The following is a 19,984-nucleotide window of genomic DNA, read 5'->3' as shown; positions in this document are numbered from 1 at the left end:
AGAAAAGACAAGGAACAACAAGCGCCAGAGTGCCACAATCGGCCTTCACAGCACCCTCCTTACCCATTCTGGTAGTGCTATGAGACGTTGCAGGGTACAACTTGCAGCAGACCCTCATGACCGTCCACTCACATGACCTAGACGGCGCCGACAGAGCGGTAAGTTGGAAGTTCTTCCTCCTTTCTTTGCTGTGTTGTCTCCTGCAGGTTGGCGTTTGCTGTGTTGGAGCAGCGTTGGGATTGTAAAGTGTTCGCGCGTAGACAGCTCGTCTGATTGGCTGCGCTTGGCGACGACGAGGACCGAACGTCGAAGCCCCCCGGTCATCGCGGCAGAGCATGTTCTGCGGTTGGTTCGATCATCGATTGGAACCAACGGCTTCTTATTAGTTTGCTTGTCTTGGCTGCCGTAGACGAGGCGTTGATATACCGCGATGTCCTCTGCGTACAGGTTGAGGCCGAGTGGCTTTTTCTTGCGTTGTCGGTCTCTGTCTTGGTTGGATTTCCTTTGATACTACGATTTCTCTCTAACTCTTTCGTTCTCTACAACCGCGTTCCTTTGGAAATAACCTTTTAATCTCTTCATACACAACATGGCCTCATTAAGAAACTGGCGGAGGCTATGCATAATAACCTGGCTCCTCTACACCGAAATCTTCGTCTCCGGACTGCAAATCACACCCCTATCGCTACCAACATCAAACCCCCATAATATCAACAACCAACTTACACCAAGATCAACACTACGAGCCGATGCCAGCTGCCCCGTGAAGGGCTACACGGCCTGCGGCAACGGCATGGCAGACTACTTTTGCTGCCCCAGCGAAACGACATGCATAGTCCTCGCAGAGAAGACCACCGCCCTGTGCTGTCCCAAGGGGTCTTCGTGCGAGACCATCTCGCCCATCACCTGCGACGTCACCCTACAAGACGTGGTCGAGAATCCGACGAGCCCGATCCACACCACCAGACGGAAAGAATCTCTGCCGCAGTGTGGGAGCAAGTGTTGTCCGTTTGGGTATACATGTCGAGGCGGTTCTGCCTGCGTCTTGGACGACGGCCAGGAGGAAGAAAGGCCTCAGACTTCCAGCACGCCGGTCTCATCTACAAAGACGAGGACAAGGACTGTATCAAGCGCGATACCGACGACGTTCACTCAGGCAGCGACGACGACGACGGCCGTCGAGACAGTTCCAGCTGCCTCATCGACACCATCTCCAACCCCCGGCGAAGACCTCCCTACCCCATCAGCAGTGACATCCCCCTCAGAAACCACCCCCGCCGCCGCAGCAGCCGCCTCCCCGAGAAGCTCAACCTCGGGCGGCATCATCGCAGGCACCACCGTCGCAGCCATCGCCTCAGTGGCAGGCATAACCTGCCTCCTCTGGTTCAAGCGACGCTCTATATCCGAAAGCGTCGGTTCGGCAAAGTTCCCTCGCCCCTGGCAACAACTACGACAGAACGGCTCGGACCAGGACGTCTCGTCGCTGCCGCGGTACAACTCCCCGCCGCCGGCGTACGCCGTGGAGATGAAGTCGCCGCTGGCGAAGCCGTATACGTGGAAACACTACAGCCCGGACTCCTTTGGGCGCGACCGCTACGGCGGCCGTGACGACGACGGCAGCGTTCCCGTACCTGTTTCTGTTGCGCTTGCCCTCGCTGTCGAGTTGCCCGCCACGCCGGTTTCCTTTAGCCAGTGGCATGTTCGGGAGGAAGGGGAGGCGACGAGGCCGCGGTCTCATTATGAACCTTACCGGCGTCCTTCGTAACCTAGAATATCTTTCTTTTGGGGGACTTTGTCTTCTTTGGGTGGGCCGGCCTTCTTTTTCGATAGACAAAATTGTTTTACCGTCTTTCCTTTGTGTTGGGCTTGCGCTTGTCGAGCAAACAACATGTTACGACAGATATGAGACACGATTTCTGTACACTACTAGGAGACATAGGGAGGAAATCTAGATTGGGATCATGAGTTCATCTGCCTACGAGTATGAACCACAGCCTTCTCGTCTCTTTCATACAGAGAGTGATATAGCGATGTCCATCATGAGAGTGGTCCGAGATGTCCCTGATGTTATATCAGTCTCAGGAGAAGTTGTAATGCCTCTTCCAGCCTGCTAAAACCCAAAGTGTACAACTCCAGTCATATCGAACACCTCAGAATCGTAGATTCAACACGAGCTCAAAGCGTAGGAAAGAAGGACAACCTTCTTCCCCCTTCTAACATGCCTCGTCCAACAACGGACAGGGTCATCCACGACTACACCGCAAAGATCCTCCCCGCGACAATGATACTCACCCTCGTCATCTTCACCGTCGTCGTCCTGGTCTACAGCATCAGCGAAAAGGCCGCCGTGCCCCGGGACGCCGCCGTCGCTTTCGCCGGCATAGTCTTTGGTTTCTCGGGGCTGTGGTTGTTAGGACACCTCGTCATGTACTGCCGCGGCGCGCAGGCCGTCTCGCCTCCGCCTCTGGCTTTGCCTCTGCCTCTGGCGGGGATCGCGACTGGGGTCGGAGCCACCACGATGGTTGTTCCACAGGTTTCGCAGGCGGCTGTTGATGTGGTGGTGCCTCCCACGGTTCATCTCCATCAGCAGCAGCAGCAGCAGCAGCAACAGCATCAACGAGTTTATCAACCGCAGAATAATCAGTACCGAGAATATGAACAGCCTCAAGGTTTCCCCCCGCAACTTCAACCTCACTCGCAACCGGAGGATCAGTCTCACCGGCAACAGCGAGAAGACGCCGTAGTTGTGCGAGCAGATCAGCGCGAGCAGCAACATCGAGAGCAACAGCAACACGAGGGTCAGCAGCGAGGTCAACAAGCAGAAGCCCAAGGGCCGATGCAATCCAAGCAGGAGGAACAGAGAAAGCACGAGTCCCATCGAAGACTGACAGACCATAAGCCATACGTCAAAGAGCCGCCCTATCCCGAGTCGCCCCCTGGAGCATATCAAGGGGGGCCACTGGAAGAAACCAAGAAGTTATCGCAGCAACGAATAGATCAACATAGGCAACAACAGCTAGAGCAGCAGCCGCAGCAAAGACGCGAGATATCTGGGCCTCTCGAGAATGTATGGCAGAAACGACCAGGCGTTCCTGTGAGCCAGCCTGCTCCCGTGACAGTGCCCGGCCCTGTTCAACCAAGACAGCAGCCAAAGGGGCCCAGGACTATGGTAGGGAAAGCACCCGAACCCCCTGAACGCGTTTCCAGCCTCCAGAAGTCGTTGCCAGGAACGTCGTCTCGAAGACATCGCAGCTCGAGCTTGAGTAGCTCGCGGGTTAAGCGGCCTGGCCAGCTTTCCAGGGGAGCATCAAGTCTCCCAAGGCCTGTTCGGGGTGGTCGTTTTGGAGACGCCTCTGAGGCTATCGGTGAGCGAGGTCGTTCACGGGTAGATCGCAATCGCCCGGAGAGGTATCAAGACAGCGAGCCGCAACCTAGGTCTGCTTCAATCAAATCAACGAGCTTGGACTCTGCTACCCGGGCATCTTTGAAGGTGAGTGTGGCCCCTGAAAGTTGCGAGAGTCCCTCGAGGGCTGACTCAGACCAGCCCGCCCCCTTGAACATTGCGAAAGGGGACAGGTCACCACCCGGGGATGAAAGATCGATTGAGGAATCAAGAGCTACCGGGAATCACGCCTGTCTTCCAAGTCGACGATCCGACCAGCTCGAATCTGACCCCCTGAGTCGACGAGCGCTAGGCCAGACCGTTGCCAAAAACAGGGTACCAACTATTCGCAAGGTGCCTCCAACGCCACCGAACGAGCCCGCAATTCCCGTTCAACCCGCTCAAGGCGAGGTACGTGATCAATCTATTCGTGCTGAGGCATCCTCTTCTTCGTCTCTTTGGCGTTCTCCTCCCCCTTCCCCTGCCCAATCAGCCCGCAGTAGTAAAACCTTTGATGAGATGGGAATCCTCCCTGGACGCGAATCGACAGTGTATGAAGACATTCGCCACTCTATGTCCGACTTTGGCAACCTCTTGTGTCGTTCTTTCACTAATCCTCGTGCCAGCGATTCTGACAGTCGCGGGAAACCTCGTAGTCTCATGACGGACTTTCAGACCAGTGTCGTCTTCATGCCAAACTACAACTTTACGGCCGCTCAGCTTCTCGACCCCGAAAGTCACGAGTATGGAAGTCTTCCTTTCCTGGGCCAGTGTGAGAGAGACGAAGAGAAGGTGGCAGCTGGGGAGGAGCTTGAGGACAGGGGTGATGTCGCTATGGTCTGCAGTTCGGACAACGCGGGGCAGTGGCTTATCAAGCTCGTAGAGCTGGCAGAATCTTCCAATGAGGTCGAGGGTGATTTTATGAAATAGAATTGTTTCGTAGGAAGTTTTGTTATCTATAGATCTTGTTCACGCGGAAGATGGACGCAGTTTTCATTTTTACGGCTACGATATCTTAGACTTATGAGCGTCCTTGTTGGGTAAGATGCCATAACCTTTTCCCCGCACCCTTTTCCGTTCCCTGTCCGAAATGATACGTTTGAACGAGGAGTTGAGTGGACTGAATTACTTCTTGGGGATTAGAGTTGACATCTCTGGATGAGGGGTAGATGGATAGCCGGAGCTCCAGGATGAAGCTCAGAGCATCACACCACATTGGGTCCCCTCCACCTATCAAGACTCGACGTCCAACAGATTTCCAAATCCAATTGAATGGCATGCATGAAGCATGCACCAGACAAACCAGAAGGCGGAGAAGTGTTCGGAGACCACGGAATGACTAATCTGTCACCTTAAGCTACCTGGGGGAACATATTGCAGAACTTAACCTTGAAAGGAGAACGCGACTGTTGCAAACAACACTTGGATGAACGCTCACCATGGCAGGACCCCAGGGATCCAATGAGGCCTCATGGACCGATACGATCTACAACCTCAATCGCGGGGACGTTGACGGCGAGCGCGAGCGCCTGGCCGACAACCATTTCAAAGTCTGGCTCCCCCTCACCATCGACCTCCTCCCGCCGCACATCCTCTCATCTCTCGAACCAGCAAACCTAGGCCGACTTCCCCGAATCGCAGACGTGGCAACGGGAAGCGGCATATGGCTGACATCCCTTGCCCAGATCATCCCACAGGGCTCAGAGCTCTACGGCTTTGATCTCGACGGGCTGAAAATGCCCCAGTCGCATAGATCAGAAGTGTCACTCAACTTCATGGAGCACGACGTCCTCAAGCCGTTCCCGCCAGATCTTAGGGGCACATTCGACCTCGTTCATGTGAGACTGCTCGCGCTGGGGCTGAAGAAGGACGACTGGGACGTCGCTGTTACAAACATGCGCGAGTTGCTGGCGCCGGGAGGGTGGCTTCTCTGGGAGGACATGAGTGACCTACTGATCAGGTTCTATCCGCTGAGCAGGGCGTATGAGGAGTTCTGGTGGGTTACTATGCAGCATGATGCAAAGGTCGGGAGAGATAGACTGTGAGTGGTTCCCACTGCCGTTGCCTTGACCCTTTCTCGCATCCAGTGATGGGGAGTTCATTGCTCACACGCCCGGTAGAATGCCGATGGGCCTGCTCAAGAAGCTTCGAAAGCTTGGGTTTCAGCACTGCGAGCAAAAGATATTCAACTCATGGGCCGCAGATGATTCGGTCCGAGATGAAGCCACCTCGGGGATAATGCGTCTTATTCGACCTTCGCTCGCCTCCATAGTTGAAGACGGCGGGGAGGAGACGGTCCAGACGATGGAGGATGTCAGTCGCATCGAGGCAGAGTTGAAGCGTGATGTGGAGGAAAAGGGGTGTCGGGTTGGCTTTGATTTCGTGTGGAACTGGGGACAGCGAGCTTGATGAGGCTGGGTTTGTCTTACGGGCCTCTATCCACTCCTCAAAGATAGGATAATCCTACATCTCGTATCTACAGTCAATTCATCTTTGCCACGCTTCAATGATACCAGAGTTCACCATACGGAAAACCCACGCTGCCACCCCATAGATTAAAGCAAGAGTACGGTGCATTGAAAGATACCTGCTCTATTCGCCTGTTCTGGCTGGCATATACCTCTTCCGCTTACGCGCTGAGATGTGCGACATCGGTCTCCTCGTCGCGAACCACATGAGGTCGGGGAGAAGGTCGATCTAGTTGCAGAGTCGAGAGCCAGTACGTCGAGTGTCAAGGTGGGGCCTATTTGAATAACAGCATAGAGTTGAACAGGGAGGCATATTCGAGCCATCACTTCAAAGGACCTGAGCTTTTATATCCTTCAGTCGTGGTTTATTTCTCCCCTGGCTTTCGAAAGGGCCAATGTTCTAAAGTACAGCCTGCTGCGCGAATCCCGAAGGAAGAAAGACACCAAATGTGGTTTGACCCGAAGCAGATGGAAAGCACGCTGTCACGCAGAAATCGCCGTTCAGTTGCGTCAAAGGCAAGGTTTCACAGTTGAGTAGAATCTCTACGACTCTGCCTGTCAGTGGATCAGAATGTTCCATGACGTTACCCGCAGGTTGTGCTGTGTAGGCTGGTCCAAGGCCGAGTATAGTAAGCTTGATCGCTGGTGAATTGCCAAGTCAAGCCTGCGTGCAATGGCGAGACATCTATCCAGACGGCTAGCTGTTGCTATACAGCAGATCAATAAAAATCGGCTTCCATCTTTCAGCAGGAGTCTGTTCAACGCCCATAAAGGGATGCTGTGACACTTTTCACCTCGCCGTTCAGGTTGTCCGTGAAAGCGCAGGTTCTGACGTCTCTGGTGGCGGTTGGCACATCTTCTTGCTATCCATGTACCCTATATACAACTGAATCACAGCTGAAGGCAATTTCAACCACAAGCAGACCTTCTCCATGCTTTACATAAGTGCATTAATGAAGGTATACTTGGAGACTGATGATGAGTCTAGGCTGACACTCAGGTCTCAGGGTCGAGAAACACGGTCATTGATTGTAAGGAAAAGAGCAGGGCCGTTAATGCAGCAGACGGACCGTTCGCGAAGTGCCACCTCTCGATGAACCCGATTAATAGGTCTCTTACTCCAGGTTCTGAAAAGCTCAGAACCTCGACCGCGGTTCGATCCATAATATGTCAGGACTTTCAAGAGACACTTCGGGCCCGAAAGAAGGCGGCGACGGCGACCAACATCGCAATCCCGGTTCCGTTGTCCAGGAGGTCCAGGTCCCAAATCGGCTTTTATCACAAAAGAAATGTGGCGGTCCACTTGCTATACACCCCTCACGACAACTAGACACCTCTGTCTCCGGGAGGCCGGTGATTGGGAAGCTCATCACAAGGTGTGACGAGAAACCATATGGGCTTCCCGCGCCGGACCAGTTCACATAGACAGAGTCGAGTCGCACGTCCTCTTTCCATTAGTTTAAACTTCCTACCGTGCTCCCTTTAGCTTGCACTTCAAATTGATCACCGCAAGTCACAATGTGTTCTCACAACTTACCAACCATACAAGAGAGAGAGAGAGAGGGAGAGAGCTTAGCGGAGGTGGGAAGCAGAAAAAAACCGCGCAACTCGGAAAGCGTCAGTGCAAAACTTCACCAGTCCGAGAGCCCGCAAATGACAACAAGACATAGCTGGAGGTCATTGCTTTTTCCCCGAGTCTCGCGGATAATGGAGGATTATGAAGGGGGAACTCGGACCTCCCGGACACCCGTCGAAATGCCAACCAAGCCGGCGCATGAGTTGAAAGGCGTCAGTGCCGGCGAAGTCTTTGCATGACAAGAGCGGCCGTGAGCTGTCGCGATCATTGCGCTGTTCATCTCCCGGGCTAGGCCATCACGGTGACAGAACATTGCCCCCCTCTGACTATGTGCGTGTGTGCGCCCAAGGTTCTCACGGTCTGGGCGGTATCGCGGGCGTTGAGAGCCGGGCAATGGTTTCCGGCGGGAAGATGCCAGCCTGAGGTAGCGACTTGTCAGACATGCTCAAAGTCTGGACTGTGGGAGATATCTGTGCTGCGAGTCTGGCGCCACAGTGGTCGTGTCATACGAAGAAGGAAGAGACGGGTTGGCACAAGTACGGAGGAAGTCAGTGAGCCTCACGGCGGGCAATATCCGCAGTTGGTAATCGTCATGAGGCTGAATGATGGACGACATCGGGGTTTGATAAAAGAGCCTCTTTACAAGGGCCCAAGCGTATGGTCCGGAGCGATCGTTCACAATGAGAACAGCCAGATCCTCAATCTTGAACGTTTACCCTGCCGCGAGGCTGAACTCCGTGGCTGAATCCTGCTGTTCATCATCGATGAGCACTGAGCCATGCCCATCTCACGCCTCAAGAGGACGGATGGCAGGCCACGGCTGTTTCGAAATTTGAGTCCAAGGACCCGACCCATCGGGGAGTGGCTTGTTTGAGATCTTCTCCACTGATCGGAACGATGCGAAAGCCACGAGTAGGCCCTTGTCGGAGGCCAACGCCTTTCCCACAATGAGATGAGGCCATCGCGATGAGATGTTTCTTTACTACCCTGCTGTATCAAGGGCATATTGCTCCCAACACCCCCATCAACTCTCGGACGGAAAGCCACATCTAGCAAAAGAGCCACGATTATGTTCGTGAAACTCGCTTTCCGATTTCTCCCATCTCCGCGGGCGCCCGATAGAGATCACTCGCATCCGTCCATCGATTTGGCGCCCGCTTGCCTGAAGTGATCTCCCGGATCCGACTCTCATCCTTCCCATGAAATATTAGCAAGCCATAAGCTATCCTCCATCTTTTCGTTTGCTCGGACGACAGCCAACTAGACGGTCTCGTTACTTAGGCAGCTCCCCCCTTCCCATCCACACCGCGCCACGATGGGCAGAAGGCCGTCTCCCTCCTCTCGTGGCGCGGCGTCTTTGCGCGCGCTAACAAGCCGCCTTGTGGGCATGGCAATCTGGCAGCCTTGAGAGGTGCCATCCCAACTTTTGATTCAACACGGTGGCTAGCGGTAGTGCTCGGCCGCAAAGGGGGGCCACGAAGGGGGGTAGACCGTAAAGGTACGAAAGGAGAATGAGAGAGAGCCCGGACTTATACTGGGCTCGGACCCGGAGGCGTGGGCTGGTGACGGGGACGGCCTCTGGACAATGTGGACCGGTTCGTCACTACACAATCGTTCCTCATCTCCACGGCGTGTGCTCTCTCTGGTTCAAATCTCCGCCCCCGTAATCCGTCCAACGCCTGTGCAGGAATGCGTGACTGGTAGAGGACTGTAGAGTCCCGTTTCGAGTCAGGCGTCACTCAAACCCTCCTTTTACCCAGATTCCGGTGTTCTGGGAACGAGAACTTGGGAAAAGTGGAAGCCAAACTGCCATGTCTCGCACGAGCACATCAAAGGATCACGGGCACAAGGTCCCCGTGTTGCCTGCTCCCAGCCATCGGGTCACACAACAACTGTCCCGGCATCACGCGAAACCTCCCAGCCATGCCAGCCACGATATGTGGTTGAAAAGGGTGCCCATTCAAAGTTGATCAAGACAGAGAGAAATCGCGACTAATGCAGGGTTCTGGCCCGACGACCCAACTGAGTCGCGACGACGAATTCGAACGCGTAGAAGGAAAAGAAGGCGCTTAGCTAGAAGAGCCACCACCACCTTTTTTGCCCACTGGGCAGAGAGGCTGGCTGGGAGACCAAAGGCTTTTAGCTTGGGGTTGCTTCTGCGTGCCCCGCAACCAGCAATTTAGAGCTTTCCGAGCTGCCGGATAGGAGCAACGGGCGAGCAGCAGAAAAGAAAAGCGTACGGACGGTAGAGAGAGCTTCAAGTTGTTTGGCTGAACCAACCTGGGGGCGTGATGGCGCTGAGCTGGGAAGCTCTGGACGCTTGCGTCGCACAATCTTTTTGGCGGCTGGTGGCTTTTTCTCTCTCGCTCTTCGTGACCACGCTTTCCAGAGTGCGCCAGCGTCGCAAATGGTGACGGGCGTGAGGCTAGCGGGCTCTTAGCCCCCCGTCGTAGTGTACAGATGAGCATGCTAAGGCACAGTACACGCACTTAAGGGCATGTACCCCATCTCCCATGGCTTCAGCAGGAGTTTGTTGGCTGGCGGTCGCAATGGAGCTAAGAGGTAGTCGGCTCTGTAGCGCGGGTGCGCTGATGCGTGACCGTTGGCACATAATGTCGCAAGCATCTTAAGTGTGAGGTAGGAAAAGGGGCACCGAAAGGAGAGGACGAGCGATCGGGGACGGGAGACGGGGGGATCCACTCATCCTGCTTGGTTCGGCGGTTGGCCGGTACGGGTGCGGAGGACGGTGCGGACGCTGATAGGTGCAAGTGGACGAGCCGGAGGGGTGGAGGAGCACGAGGGGGAACAGGTGCAAACTGACCTATCCCGTTGGCCGGTGCGACTCTACATACGCCGCGGGGGCGAGAGAACCTGAAGACGATCTTAACGGGCACGCATTAAGTTTCCCTTCTCAGGGAAGCTGAAGCAGGTAGGTCTGGGGAACGGGTGGGAGAAACGCGGCTGTTGGCTCGTTACGGTTGCAACCGAATGCATACCCCTTTTTAATCGATGTATGCGTGACTTTGCATCCATCCCCTTATTTATTTCTTTTTCTTGCCCTTTTGCCTGCCTACCTACCCGTGTGCTACCTTGTTTGGGCTGTGGAGGCATGGGCGACTTTTCTGACCGTTTGCAGGGGAGCTGAAGGAGATGCAGGTCCGGATGGGGATACAGAGGCCGACGCGCTGGAAGGGGGAGCAAAGGGGGCCAAGACTTGGAGGCTCAAGGGCTTGGAGAGAGGCTTTCCCTTCTCAAGACCTGATCTGACAATGACTTGGCGCTGGAAGGGCTGTACGGAGTAAGGCAAGGTACTCTGGCCGTTCTATTTGACAGTCCTTGTCATTGTAGCAGCCGTCGGTGGATGTGCGGATCATGGATGCGATGCGAATGCAAGGCTGAGATGATAACGACGACGACTACTCCGTACAACGGGACGGCAATGAGATGTGATGCGAGGGTAGCGAGAGGGAAAAGCCGAAGGGGCCCTGCTCGTTGGGAAATGATTGGTGGCTCCCCCGGTGGGCGAGTCTATGTGAGGCAGACGTCGACATTGGCTGATGCTATCCCGCATCTTTCGATTGTGAAGGAGAGCATGCCCTCTTTGTCTCCAATGTCTCCATTCAGCACGGTTACATTTGACGGCTTTCTCCACGAAGAACTGCACAACGATCCTGGGAGGGATGATGGGGGCCTCGGCCGAGTTCGTATGTATGATGGAGCGTCCGAGGGTCAAGTCAACCCAAAAATTAAATCAAACGAAACATTGAGCAAGACAGCAGACTGTGTGGGCATCACTCAGAAAAGTCGTGTCATTATTCGGGGTGGGCGGGAAGGGAATAAAAAAGTTTCCTTGTTCCTGCAATGTCGTGCAGATGGGTGGATGGGACCTCGCTGTTCGGCTTCTCCATCACCGTTGAGCAGGTCCACCACAGTCGAGTTACTCTTTTGAGCCATCGTGATAGATAGAGTCGAACGACGAAAAGATGAAGATGAAACACGACGTCGACTGGGGTATTCCGAAGATGGTGAGGGGGGGAAACGACTGGGAGTTCTAAATGAGTGGAGGGCGGGTGCAGCGTGCATAGCGCGTTCTGCAGGTACAGGCTCGGCCAAGTACGGTTGCGACGCTGCTCTTGATGCTGTAGACTATCCGTACGGATATAGAGTACGAATATAGCTTGGCGATTCGGAACCTGTCAATCTGTGTGTGCCACTCTCCCGCGTCTATAGCGCCAAGTGCTTGTCGTCCGACGTCTGCTGGATGACTGATCAGATTCTTGATATATCCATTACCACCATGCCATCCCGCCCACGGCCAACCCGGCCAATGTTCGTGTTGCGGGGGCCACAAATCAGAATTGGAGATGGGGGCGCGGGAAGAACAAGAGACGAACGGAAGAGAATACATACATACATACGCGGCTGACCTGACTTTGGACATGTCTTGGACCCCACAATGTAATGCAGTGTATAATTCCTCCAGTGTTGAGTTGCCTCTCCCCATGTGGACTGCTCAACCTGCAACGCCAGAACCCCAGTCCACCTAGCTCTGTTCAGAGAGCAAAGCGAAATGAGCAGACACACCAGGGGAAGCACACCGCCAAGCAACCTGCCACCCATCGCCCTCTTGACCTTCAGGCTTCAGCCACTCCTAGAGCTTTCTCACTACGGAAGACGGAGGAAATCGTAGATCTGCAAGTCGGTGAGCGACACGAAGCGAGAGGCACTGTATGGAGATCTCATGGTTCCCCCCTGGTCCCCTAATCCCCTGTCGTGCCTGGGTTCGTCCGCCCGAGGTCTTCTTAGCCTTCTTCACTGTGTGGGCTCCTCTGGATGGATACACAGTAAGCTCTGTCTCTCTTCTTCCTTGTCGCTCTTGTTCTTTTCGCTCCCCACACGGGCGCAAGGATAGGGGACTCATGTATCTGCGGTAACGACGTTTTGACGGCCGATGGAAAAAGAAATGGCGAGGAAATCAGGGAGCTCGGCAAGGGGAAGCTGATTTTTTTTCCCCCTTCCTTTCTTTGGGGTGCAGGCAATGAACAACGACATGGGAGGGGTGTGTTATACGGACAGACTGTACTGAGCATGGAGCGGGAAGAAACGCAAGTGGTAGTGTAAACGCGTCGGAAATGTGATCCGTTGACGTTTACACTCAAGCTCGAGAAAGGCTCTGCAGAATTGCAGTGCAGACCGCTCATGTTGGGGGCCCCCATTTCTTGTTGCTGGGTACCGGACAGAGGCTCGTAGCAATCGGTGTAAGCCCGTTGGCTGAAGCCTCACCGAGAGCCATTATTCGAGCCTCCTCTCTCTTCCCCAGAGACGTTGACACTCTCACCCTCACATTTCGCACACAGACAAAAGGACGCAAGGGGCGCATACGGGATACGGATACACACGCGCACATACAATCGCCGCTAGAGATGCACAACACCCGCAGGCAAGGCTCACTGACTCTGGGTTGCCCAGTGCTGAGATGACGGGATGCCAAACGAAACGAACACGGTCCGTGGTTTTGTTCTTGACTCGGGTTTGGGTTCCCTGGGTCCTCTTCGACTCTGAACTCTGACTAAGGATCCGTACGACCAGAGAGCAAAACGCGACAACGAAGTAGACAGATCACCGTGAAATTCCCCATGATGAAGAGAGGGTCTTGTTAGTAGTTCCACTGGGTCAAAGCGCGAGAGAGGATTGCAGCTTGCCTTGCCTTGCCTTACCTTGCACAGAGAGATCAACAGCCGCGCCATCCCGACGACGATGATTTGACAAGTCAGGGTCTTGTTCGATGGGGTGTTGTTCCCTCGCCTTGCCTTGCGCCTTGTGTGCTTGCGTCGCACGGCAAGGCACGCCATCACACTCGGACTCATGAACATCGCAATGTAAAAGAATCGCGGGGAGGCGGCGGTGAAGATGGTGGCAATGGCACGGAGGACGGGATCAACGGAGCCACACCACACCCAGAGCCCACACTAGGCTGGGATCATGAGCGATGGATATCTGCCATCCCCAGGGTTTCCGAATGGAACCCTCATTTTACAGCTCCCACTGGTGTTGAGAACTTGAGAACGCGAGGTGCTTGAAGCTTGGACCGAGAGAGAGGCAAACGAACACCCCCAGCTCCGCCCGCGGATCGGAATCTACCTCGCACGACGCCAAGACGCGTTCGCAATCTCAGACGGCGAAGATAGTGCCTTCGTTCCGAGGCTTCCATCACTTGGTGAACGGTGAGGCTCTTGTTCAATTACGCCGCTAGAGTTCGTACAATATATTCCATCGTCGACTAGCTAGAAAGTCTAGCAGGCTTCTAGCCTCATTCACCCACCACGAGAAATTGCGGCGAAACGGCCCGTGGACTTTTCAGACGAGTAGCCGAGTAGCCTCTAGGTAGCTTTCGCGGTGGTTCAATTTCTGCAGGATTCCTCTTTGGGAATCGCGTGATCGAAGGGTGCAGTGTTCTTGTGGTGCTTGTCGTCCTTCCTGGGAAGCCCCTAGCACCAAAGGCTGATATAATCTGATTAGCTCGAACGTGGACCCAGTCGTGCTACTGTGCTACAGGTGTTGGTGATTTTGATTCTTGCTGCTTCAGATTGATTGCAGAGATAGGATGTGGGGTTGGCCCGAAGCTAGGATTCAGGAATAGGATTTACTGCGGCCCTAGTTAAATTTGCGGGCAAACCGAGGGGGAGGCCAAGAACTTTCAATCAAGACTCGTGTGGTTCTGCTTGGCGACGCTTCTTTTTTTTTTGAGTTCCGCTGCTGCTTCTTCTTCTTCATCTGTCTATCCATAATTGACTTTTTTGTTCAGGAAGCACCGGAAATGGCAAGATGGCAAAAGCATGCTGAAGACTAAGTGCCTCTATATCTATATTATCGCGAGCCTCGGCGCGGTTGGAGTCTTTGTCTGCCCAAATTTGCGAAGCCCAAGACTCGAGTCGTGAATCTCCCACCTCTGGCGGAGGGGGTGTAAGTGCGCGAGTAGGTAAGGTACCTACCTACACAGTAAGGGCATGTTAGTCCTCCTGTTTATGTAATCCAACGAGGAACACGCGCAGCGTCGTATCTGCAGATTGCAAATCTTCTAAAGAAAGATCGCCAAAATGTTTGAGATACATTTCGAAAGCTTAAACTCCGCGTGACTTTGTTCGGTGTCGCCTATCAAAACATCAGTCACCTTACCTGGTTTCAACACACCCCCTTCCATGGGTGATGATGGCATCATCAGAAATCGCCCAACGTTGTTCGCCCCCCGCCCCCCGCGCGTCCGTCCCGCTCGCATAATGAACGCAAACGGAAAACACGGTCAGTTTAGTCACTGGTTGATCTCGATCTATTTTGGTGACACCAGGGACTGCCAGATCGAAAACCAGAAACCCGTGGTGGCCGGAGCTGCTCTGCGATTGATTAAACGATATAGATAGAAAGACAGTAAACCAATTTCCTTGGAGCCGGAGCCTATTCTTCACACCTGGGATCGTCCTTGGTAGTCGTCACAGTGCTCAAGAGCCCAACCATCATCCCAGAAGCAACAATTTGAATGTAGCAGGCAAGTCCCCGGATTCACTACTTTAGCGGTAGTTTGCTCGCGATGTGACGAAGGGTAATAGTGATGAACCAAGAAAGCCCGCGCTAAGAAAAAGCCACCGTCGCAACAAACGTGCATGCGAAGTTGCGAACTCCAAGATTTGCCAGATTAGCGGAGGAGAGGGGGTGTGATAGGTACGTGAACCATCAGGGTCAGGAGGGGCCGATCATCACCATCTCCGGGACTTGCGTAACCAGCCTCCCGGCAACGGCAACGGCACAGGCAAGTCAGACAAAGTATCCCGTCAAGTCATCGTCCGGGCCGGTGGTCGATGTTCCGTCTATTTGCAACCCATTCGGCATGGTCAAATTTCTTCGGTCCGGTTTTCTGTCCAACGTCAGCAAATCTCTTTCGTTCGCAACGGGATCTGCAAGAAATCATCACAGGAAGGGTTCTTTTTGTCCGAAAAGGGCAAGAAAAAGAATGCTGACGTTGAGTTAAGCCAATGACGTTTTGGAGTTGCACAACGTCCTGCAGACTTACACTCCACGAACTAGCAGCACCGAACGGTAAACCTGGGGTGGGTGTAAGCGCAACCCAAGCCTCACGTCACGTCCGGCGCCGCAGCCGAACCGGCAGCTTCGCGTAGAGTGCGCGGTTCCAAGTATCTGATTTAGATTCTGAGGTGTTCTGCTCAACTTCAAACAAAGGCTCGTGTTGGCATATTGCCCCATAGCTGCCCACTAAGTCATGACCTTAGGTAATCCTAGACACTTACAATGCCAAACTAAGCGCCGTCTGTCTGGAATAGACTACTGTTTGTAAACACTATTTTGCGCCGGGATTACTTACACGTGTGGACGCGGAACCTGGGAACAGTTAGACGCAGCCAAAAGACAGTGCAGGAATGTGTAAAGTGGTTTGTGGATAAACCATCTCAGCCGCAAGTTCGTCAACCTACACCAATACCAAGGTTCTTGCGGTTTCATCTTTTTTTTGCCACGATGTTCCCAGAGTTCAACCCACATGGCTCCGACGGCCGGGAAGCCTAGAACTCGGCCGGCCGCCGTTCCGCACCGCTCCAGCCCGCCCCTCCCACTTTCAGGCTCCGACGCGTTCTGATTGCAGTTGTTTTGGGTTAGAATCTAGGAAAAGGTAATATAGCTTGAGCACCGGCGTGTTATATGCTTACAAGTGTTACCGGGATGATTGTGGCTGAGGGGAGACAAATGTACGCAGTACGTCTTCAGCTCCTCAGCTCTTTCAGCTTAGCTAATGCATTCCTGGTCTCCGCACGCGGGTATTAGGTAAGCTCCGATATAGTGGGAACGTCCTCCCAAGCCTCGACGTTTTGAAAGCATGCAAGACCCTGCCGTGTTGCGCTCGACAGCGCATACTTTAGCATTATCGCGTACGGGTGCTCCATCGCCCACGCACCCGGCGTTTGGAGGTTACATTGGAACGGATGAGAACGAAGGCTGTTGAACTGGTCCCCGTTCCCGTCGTGCCCCATTCTCCGCCGCCGCCGTCTGCGTTGCACTCGAGGTTACTTTACACGTACCACGCTTACACACGCACTTGCACGCCTTGCGCCGGGAATCGGGGGATCGGGTGGAAACTGTCATACGGGACCACGGTACGGAGTATGCTCAGCTCGTGCCATCACCGCTTCTCTCGCAATCCAAAGGCGGTTCCATGACTATGCGGCGCTAGAAGATGGAACCAGAAGACCGGATGGATGGGCGCAGCGAGAGCGTGTGACGAACTACCGTAGACCAAAAAGAACGATTGCCGAAATGTGCCACTTTTAGTACTGCGACGGTGCAGACCTGTCTCGATCGCACGAACGCAACCTCGAAATTCCCGGGAGATGACGATAAATTTCGGTCACCCAGGGAAACGGTGAACCTTTTTTTCCCCATCATCTCTCCTCTTGAGAAATGAGTCTTTGGGCTGCAATCCGAACGAATGATGCCATGGAGCAGCAAGTCGGAGACGTCTTCAGGCCGCACGCATCTTTGAAGGCATCCGTACCCAAAATTCCCCCAACGCCAAAGTCAACGGACCAATCACAGCACTCGAAGCAAAAAGCAGGATTTCCTTCAGCGGCCGAACCACCCACCCCACGTGCGCGTACCTGATATCTGCCTTACCACGAACCCTCCCGACGACTAGCTAACCACCATTTGGAGAAAGTTTACTTGATGACGACGGGTGATCTATATCGCAGTGACATATAATAGTACAAAATGGTTAACTTCTCGGACTATGGCACTCTACTCGGCGTTTCAAAGAAACCATGCCGTCATGGGCCGGAGAGAAAGAAAGGCAATGTCGTCAAAAGACACTTCCTCACAGTGGGAAGAAAAAAGAGACAGCCAAGTAAGGTACGAAGACAGAAAAAAAAAAAGAACATCCAATGATCCAAAATCGATAGGACCAGGGGGGTCGCATCTGCAAGAAGTGCAACGGCAACACACACTGCACTCTGCAACAAAGCGGAGAATGCGACAGGGCGCCTGGCGCGGATAATGGCGGTGGGCGATGGACGGCTGACGGTGGGATAGTGGGGTTCCTTTTCCTCTTTTCTTTTTTCTTCCCGTCCACGACTGTCCTCTTTTCCCCCGGTCTCTATCTCTCTTGTGGATGCTATCAAGCATTCTGGTGTCTCCGTAGGACTGTACTGTGCAGGTGTGGATCATGAGGCGGTCGACGACAACGACAACGTGTTTCTTAACAATCTTTTTCCGTCTTTCAGGGAGAGCCTGCATCGCGATGCCGGGGTCGCGATTCCTCTTTCGTCCTTCTCGTCCGCAAGCCCCCAGAAGCGAGAGAGGGAATAAAAAAAAACGCCATGCAGAAAAAGAGAGGAAGAGAAAAAAAAAAAAAAAAAAGGCACAGCGTTGCTGCATGGATTCCACGTTGCAATTGACGTACCACCGCCCTTCAGCCACACCGCACCCTGTTACCATTGAACAGATTTGATCGCCAAAGTTGATTGGAGAACTAAGGCACGGGTACGCAGTAGTGGCAAGCAATTGAAAAGAATCATACTTCTTCTTCTTCCTCCCACATACCATAATCGCCAAGGCTTTCCTCTCCAATGTGGGGGGGGGGGGGATATTTCTACGAATTCCGCCCCGTGGACCTGACAATGGAGAGAGAAAGAGAGAGAGACGGGACCGGGGTGTCTGGTGTATGTACGGAGTAGTACCTAAAGAGGCCCCCACTTTCTAGGTGCGGAAGAGGCGAAAAAAAGGTGTACCTTTTTTAAACCTTAGAAAAACAGCCTCACGGAAAAATGTGGCTATTTTAGTACTCACATCCTAGTCGGGGGAACCTCCAACCCCCAATCAGCAGCAGCGACAGCATCATCACCACATCTCCAAGAAACCGGTTCCCGTGAAGCTACATCTACGCAGGGCTACTGTCGATGGCCGAAAGATGGCACGCCCAATCTATCGATTCTCGACTCAAAACTCCTCGCAACTAGGTATTCCAGCACAGACTTCTCCCCCCCCCCCCCTCCTTCGCCATCGTCATCGTGGCTGCTAAATGGACTCAACCGACCTATACTAACCAAACCCCCTACCTTATCCCATTGACATACTGTACAGCCGCAAACCACGATGCCCATCTATCTGCCGCAAACAAACGCGCAGTCGGAGGTGCGGGGGTTTCTAGTGTATTTGGCGCGCGTGTTAGACATATATCGCGCACCGCACACATACATACGCACATATAGGACTAGGCGTTGACAGTATTGCTTGCGCAAGGCAAGGGGGGCCAGATTCTCTTCTATAGCTCACGCACACAGTAAGCAGACCCTCTACGACCATGGGAAACCAAAAAAGAAAAGAAACTTTCAACGCAGGGACCACGAATTGTCTAAGACTGCGGCACCGAATAGATCATGAGGGGTCATCATGAATCGATCAGGTCGGAGCTTTCAGCCAAGCTACCCCATGGTCCCCCCCCCCCCCTCCAATCCAGCGTCGCAGCAAAAGACGTCGCCGGTCCTCTCTTTTCGTTGTGTTCGTTATCGTTTCTGGTTTGTAATGTTTTCGCCCCCATTTCGGCATTCAAGCGATATAATTGCTAAATGTTGTCATCGGGTCGTCCGGAGTACCCTGGGCGCGCATTCCAGACGCAATTTTCCCATTCCGCTCTGGCTTCAGACATTTCGTCCACAACAGTGACAGTGACAGTGACAGCAGTGACAACACGGCGGCCGTTCCCAAGAAAGCTCAGACCAATGCCAGCGACTGCGAATGCGATGTGTTAAGAAAAAGGGAAAAAAAAAGTTGCGGCACCAATCGCAAATCCAGCACCCCAAACCTAAAAAAAGAAGGCCGAAACCGAAGCTTGGGGAGTCGGTTCGTCAGATGCCACCGTGGGGGACCGAGCTGCGACGCAGACGGATGTGCTACGATCTCCCCAAGACTTACTCCGTACGGACCCCAAAACTCATACAAACGGCGCCAACAATCACATCACGAGAGTAGCAGCGGTTACACGAGATAAGTTGAACAAATAGGACATTCTTGTTTGGTATCATTGATTGGCTGTCTAGTAGCCCACGCCGCCCCCGAAGCCTCGCGGAAGGGGGTGTGGCCGATTCGGCTGCCCGGTTGTCAAAGGCCATCGCTCTTTGGCGTGCCCATTCCCGTCCCATTTTTGGTACATTGCCAGTGACCATACACTTTTGTGCTATGTCTGCGGCTTTTGGTCCCTCTTCCTCCACCACTGTTGCTTTACACATTACTTCGACCCCGTTTGTACACGCAAAGAAATTCGTTCCGTCGTTATTGAAAAAAGAGAAGATTGCCCTGCGCCAATTGAAGAAAGGAGTGTTGGCCGAGCCCCAAGTCCGTAACCCGAGGGTCAATGTGAAACGCCGTGATCCAGTTCCGGTCCCCGTTCGTGCGCCGTGCATGCAAAGCAAATGGTCCCGACCCGAATGCAAAAAAAGTGATGCAAGCAAAGTGCCCTGCCGTTGTGTGTCGAAAGTGTCTTTTGTGTTTGGTTTTTTACTG

General features: G+C 53.7%; 5 protein-coding genes across 5 annotated transcripts; 4 read left to right on the top strand and 1 right to left on the bottom strand.

Annotated features, from left to right (window-relative positions):
- Window positions 1-589: 589 nt before the first annotated feature.
- Window positions 590-1,765, top strand: BDZ83DRAFT_747627 (uncharacterized protein; the record flags this gene model as incomplete). Its single annotated transcript, XM_060513470.1, has 1 exon — window positions 590-1,765. The coding sequence occupies one exon, from the start codon at window positions 590-592 to the stop codon at window positions 1,763-1,765; it is 1,176 nt and encodes a 391-aa protein (XP_060370477.1).
- A 397-nt stretch (window positions 1,766-2,162) lies between these two features.
- On the top strand, window positions 2,163-4,513 carry BDZ83DRAFT_726651 (uncharacterized protein). The gene is made up of 2 exons (XM_060512765.1): window positions 2,163-3,490; window positions 3,545-4,513. The coding sequence occupies exons 1-2, from the start codon at window positions 2,219-2,221 to the stop codon at window positions 4,310-4,312; spliced, it is 2,040 nt and encodes a 679-aa protein (XP_060370476.1). The 5' UTR covers window positions 2,163-2,218; the 3' UTR covers window positions 4,313-4,513.
- A 308-nt stretch (window positions 4,514-4,821) lies between these two features.
- Window positions 4,822-5,791, top strand: BDZ83DRAFT_647174 (methyltransferase domain-containing protein; the record flags this gene model as incomplete). The annotated part of the gene is made up of 2 exons (XM_060510051.1): window positions 4,822-5,423; window positions 5,503-5,791. The coding sequence occupies 2 exons, from the start codon at window positions 4,822-4,824 to the stop codon at window positions 5,789-5,791; spliced, it is 891 nt and encodes a 296-aa protein (XP_060370475.1).
- A 6,365-nt stretch (window positions 5,792-12,156) lies between these two features.
- BDZ83DRAFT_647173 (uncharacterized protein) lies at window positions 12,157-13,506 on the top strand (the record flags this gene model as incomplete). Its single annotated transcript, XM_060510050.1, has 2 exons — window positions 12,157-12,270; window positions 13,153-13,506. The coding sequence occupies 2 exons, from the start codon at window positions 12,157-12,159 to the stop codon at window positions 13,504-13,506; spliced, it is 468 nt and encodes a 155-aa protein (XP_060370474.1).
- A 1,290-nt stretch (window positions 13,507-14,796) lies between these two features.
- BDZ83DRAFT_602694 (uncharacterized protein) lies at window positions 14,797-15,514 on the bottom strand. The gene is made up of 2 exons (XM_060507187.1): window positions 15,393-15,514; window positions 14,797-15,335 (listed from the first exon to the last, which is right to left on the bottom strand). Exon 2 carries the CDS (start codon window positions 15,084-15,086, stop codon window positions 14,886-14,888), a length of 201 nt encoding a protein of 66 aa, XP_060370473.1. The 5' UTR covers window positions 15,087-15,335; window positions 15,393-15,514; the 3' UTR covers window positions 14,797-14,885.
- Window positions 15,515-19,984: the final 4,470 nt, after the last annotated feature.

Source organism: Colletotrichum acutatum (assembly GCF_030867785.1).
Source record: "Colletotrichum acutatum strain CBS 112980 chromosome Unknown BDZ83scaffold_7, whole genome shotgun sequence".
NCBI lineage: Eukaryota > Fungi > Ascomycota > Sordariomycetes > Glomerellales > Glomerellaceae > Colletotrichum > Colletotrichum acutatum.
This window is presented reverse-complemented; position numbering and strand designations above follow the sequence as displayed.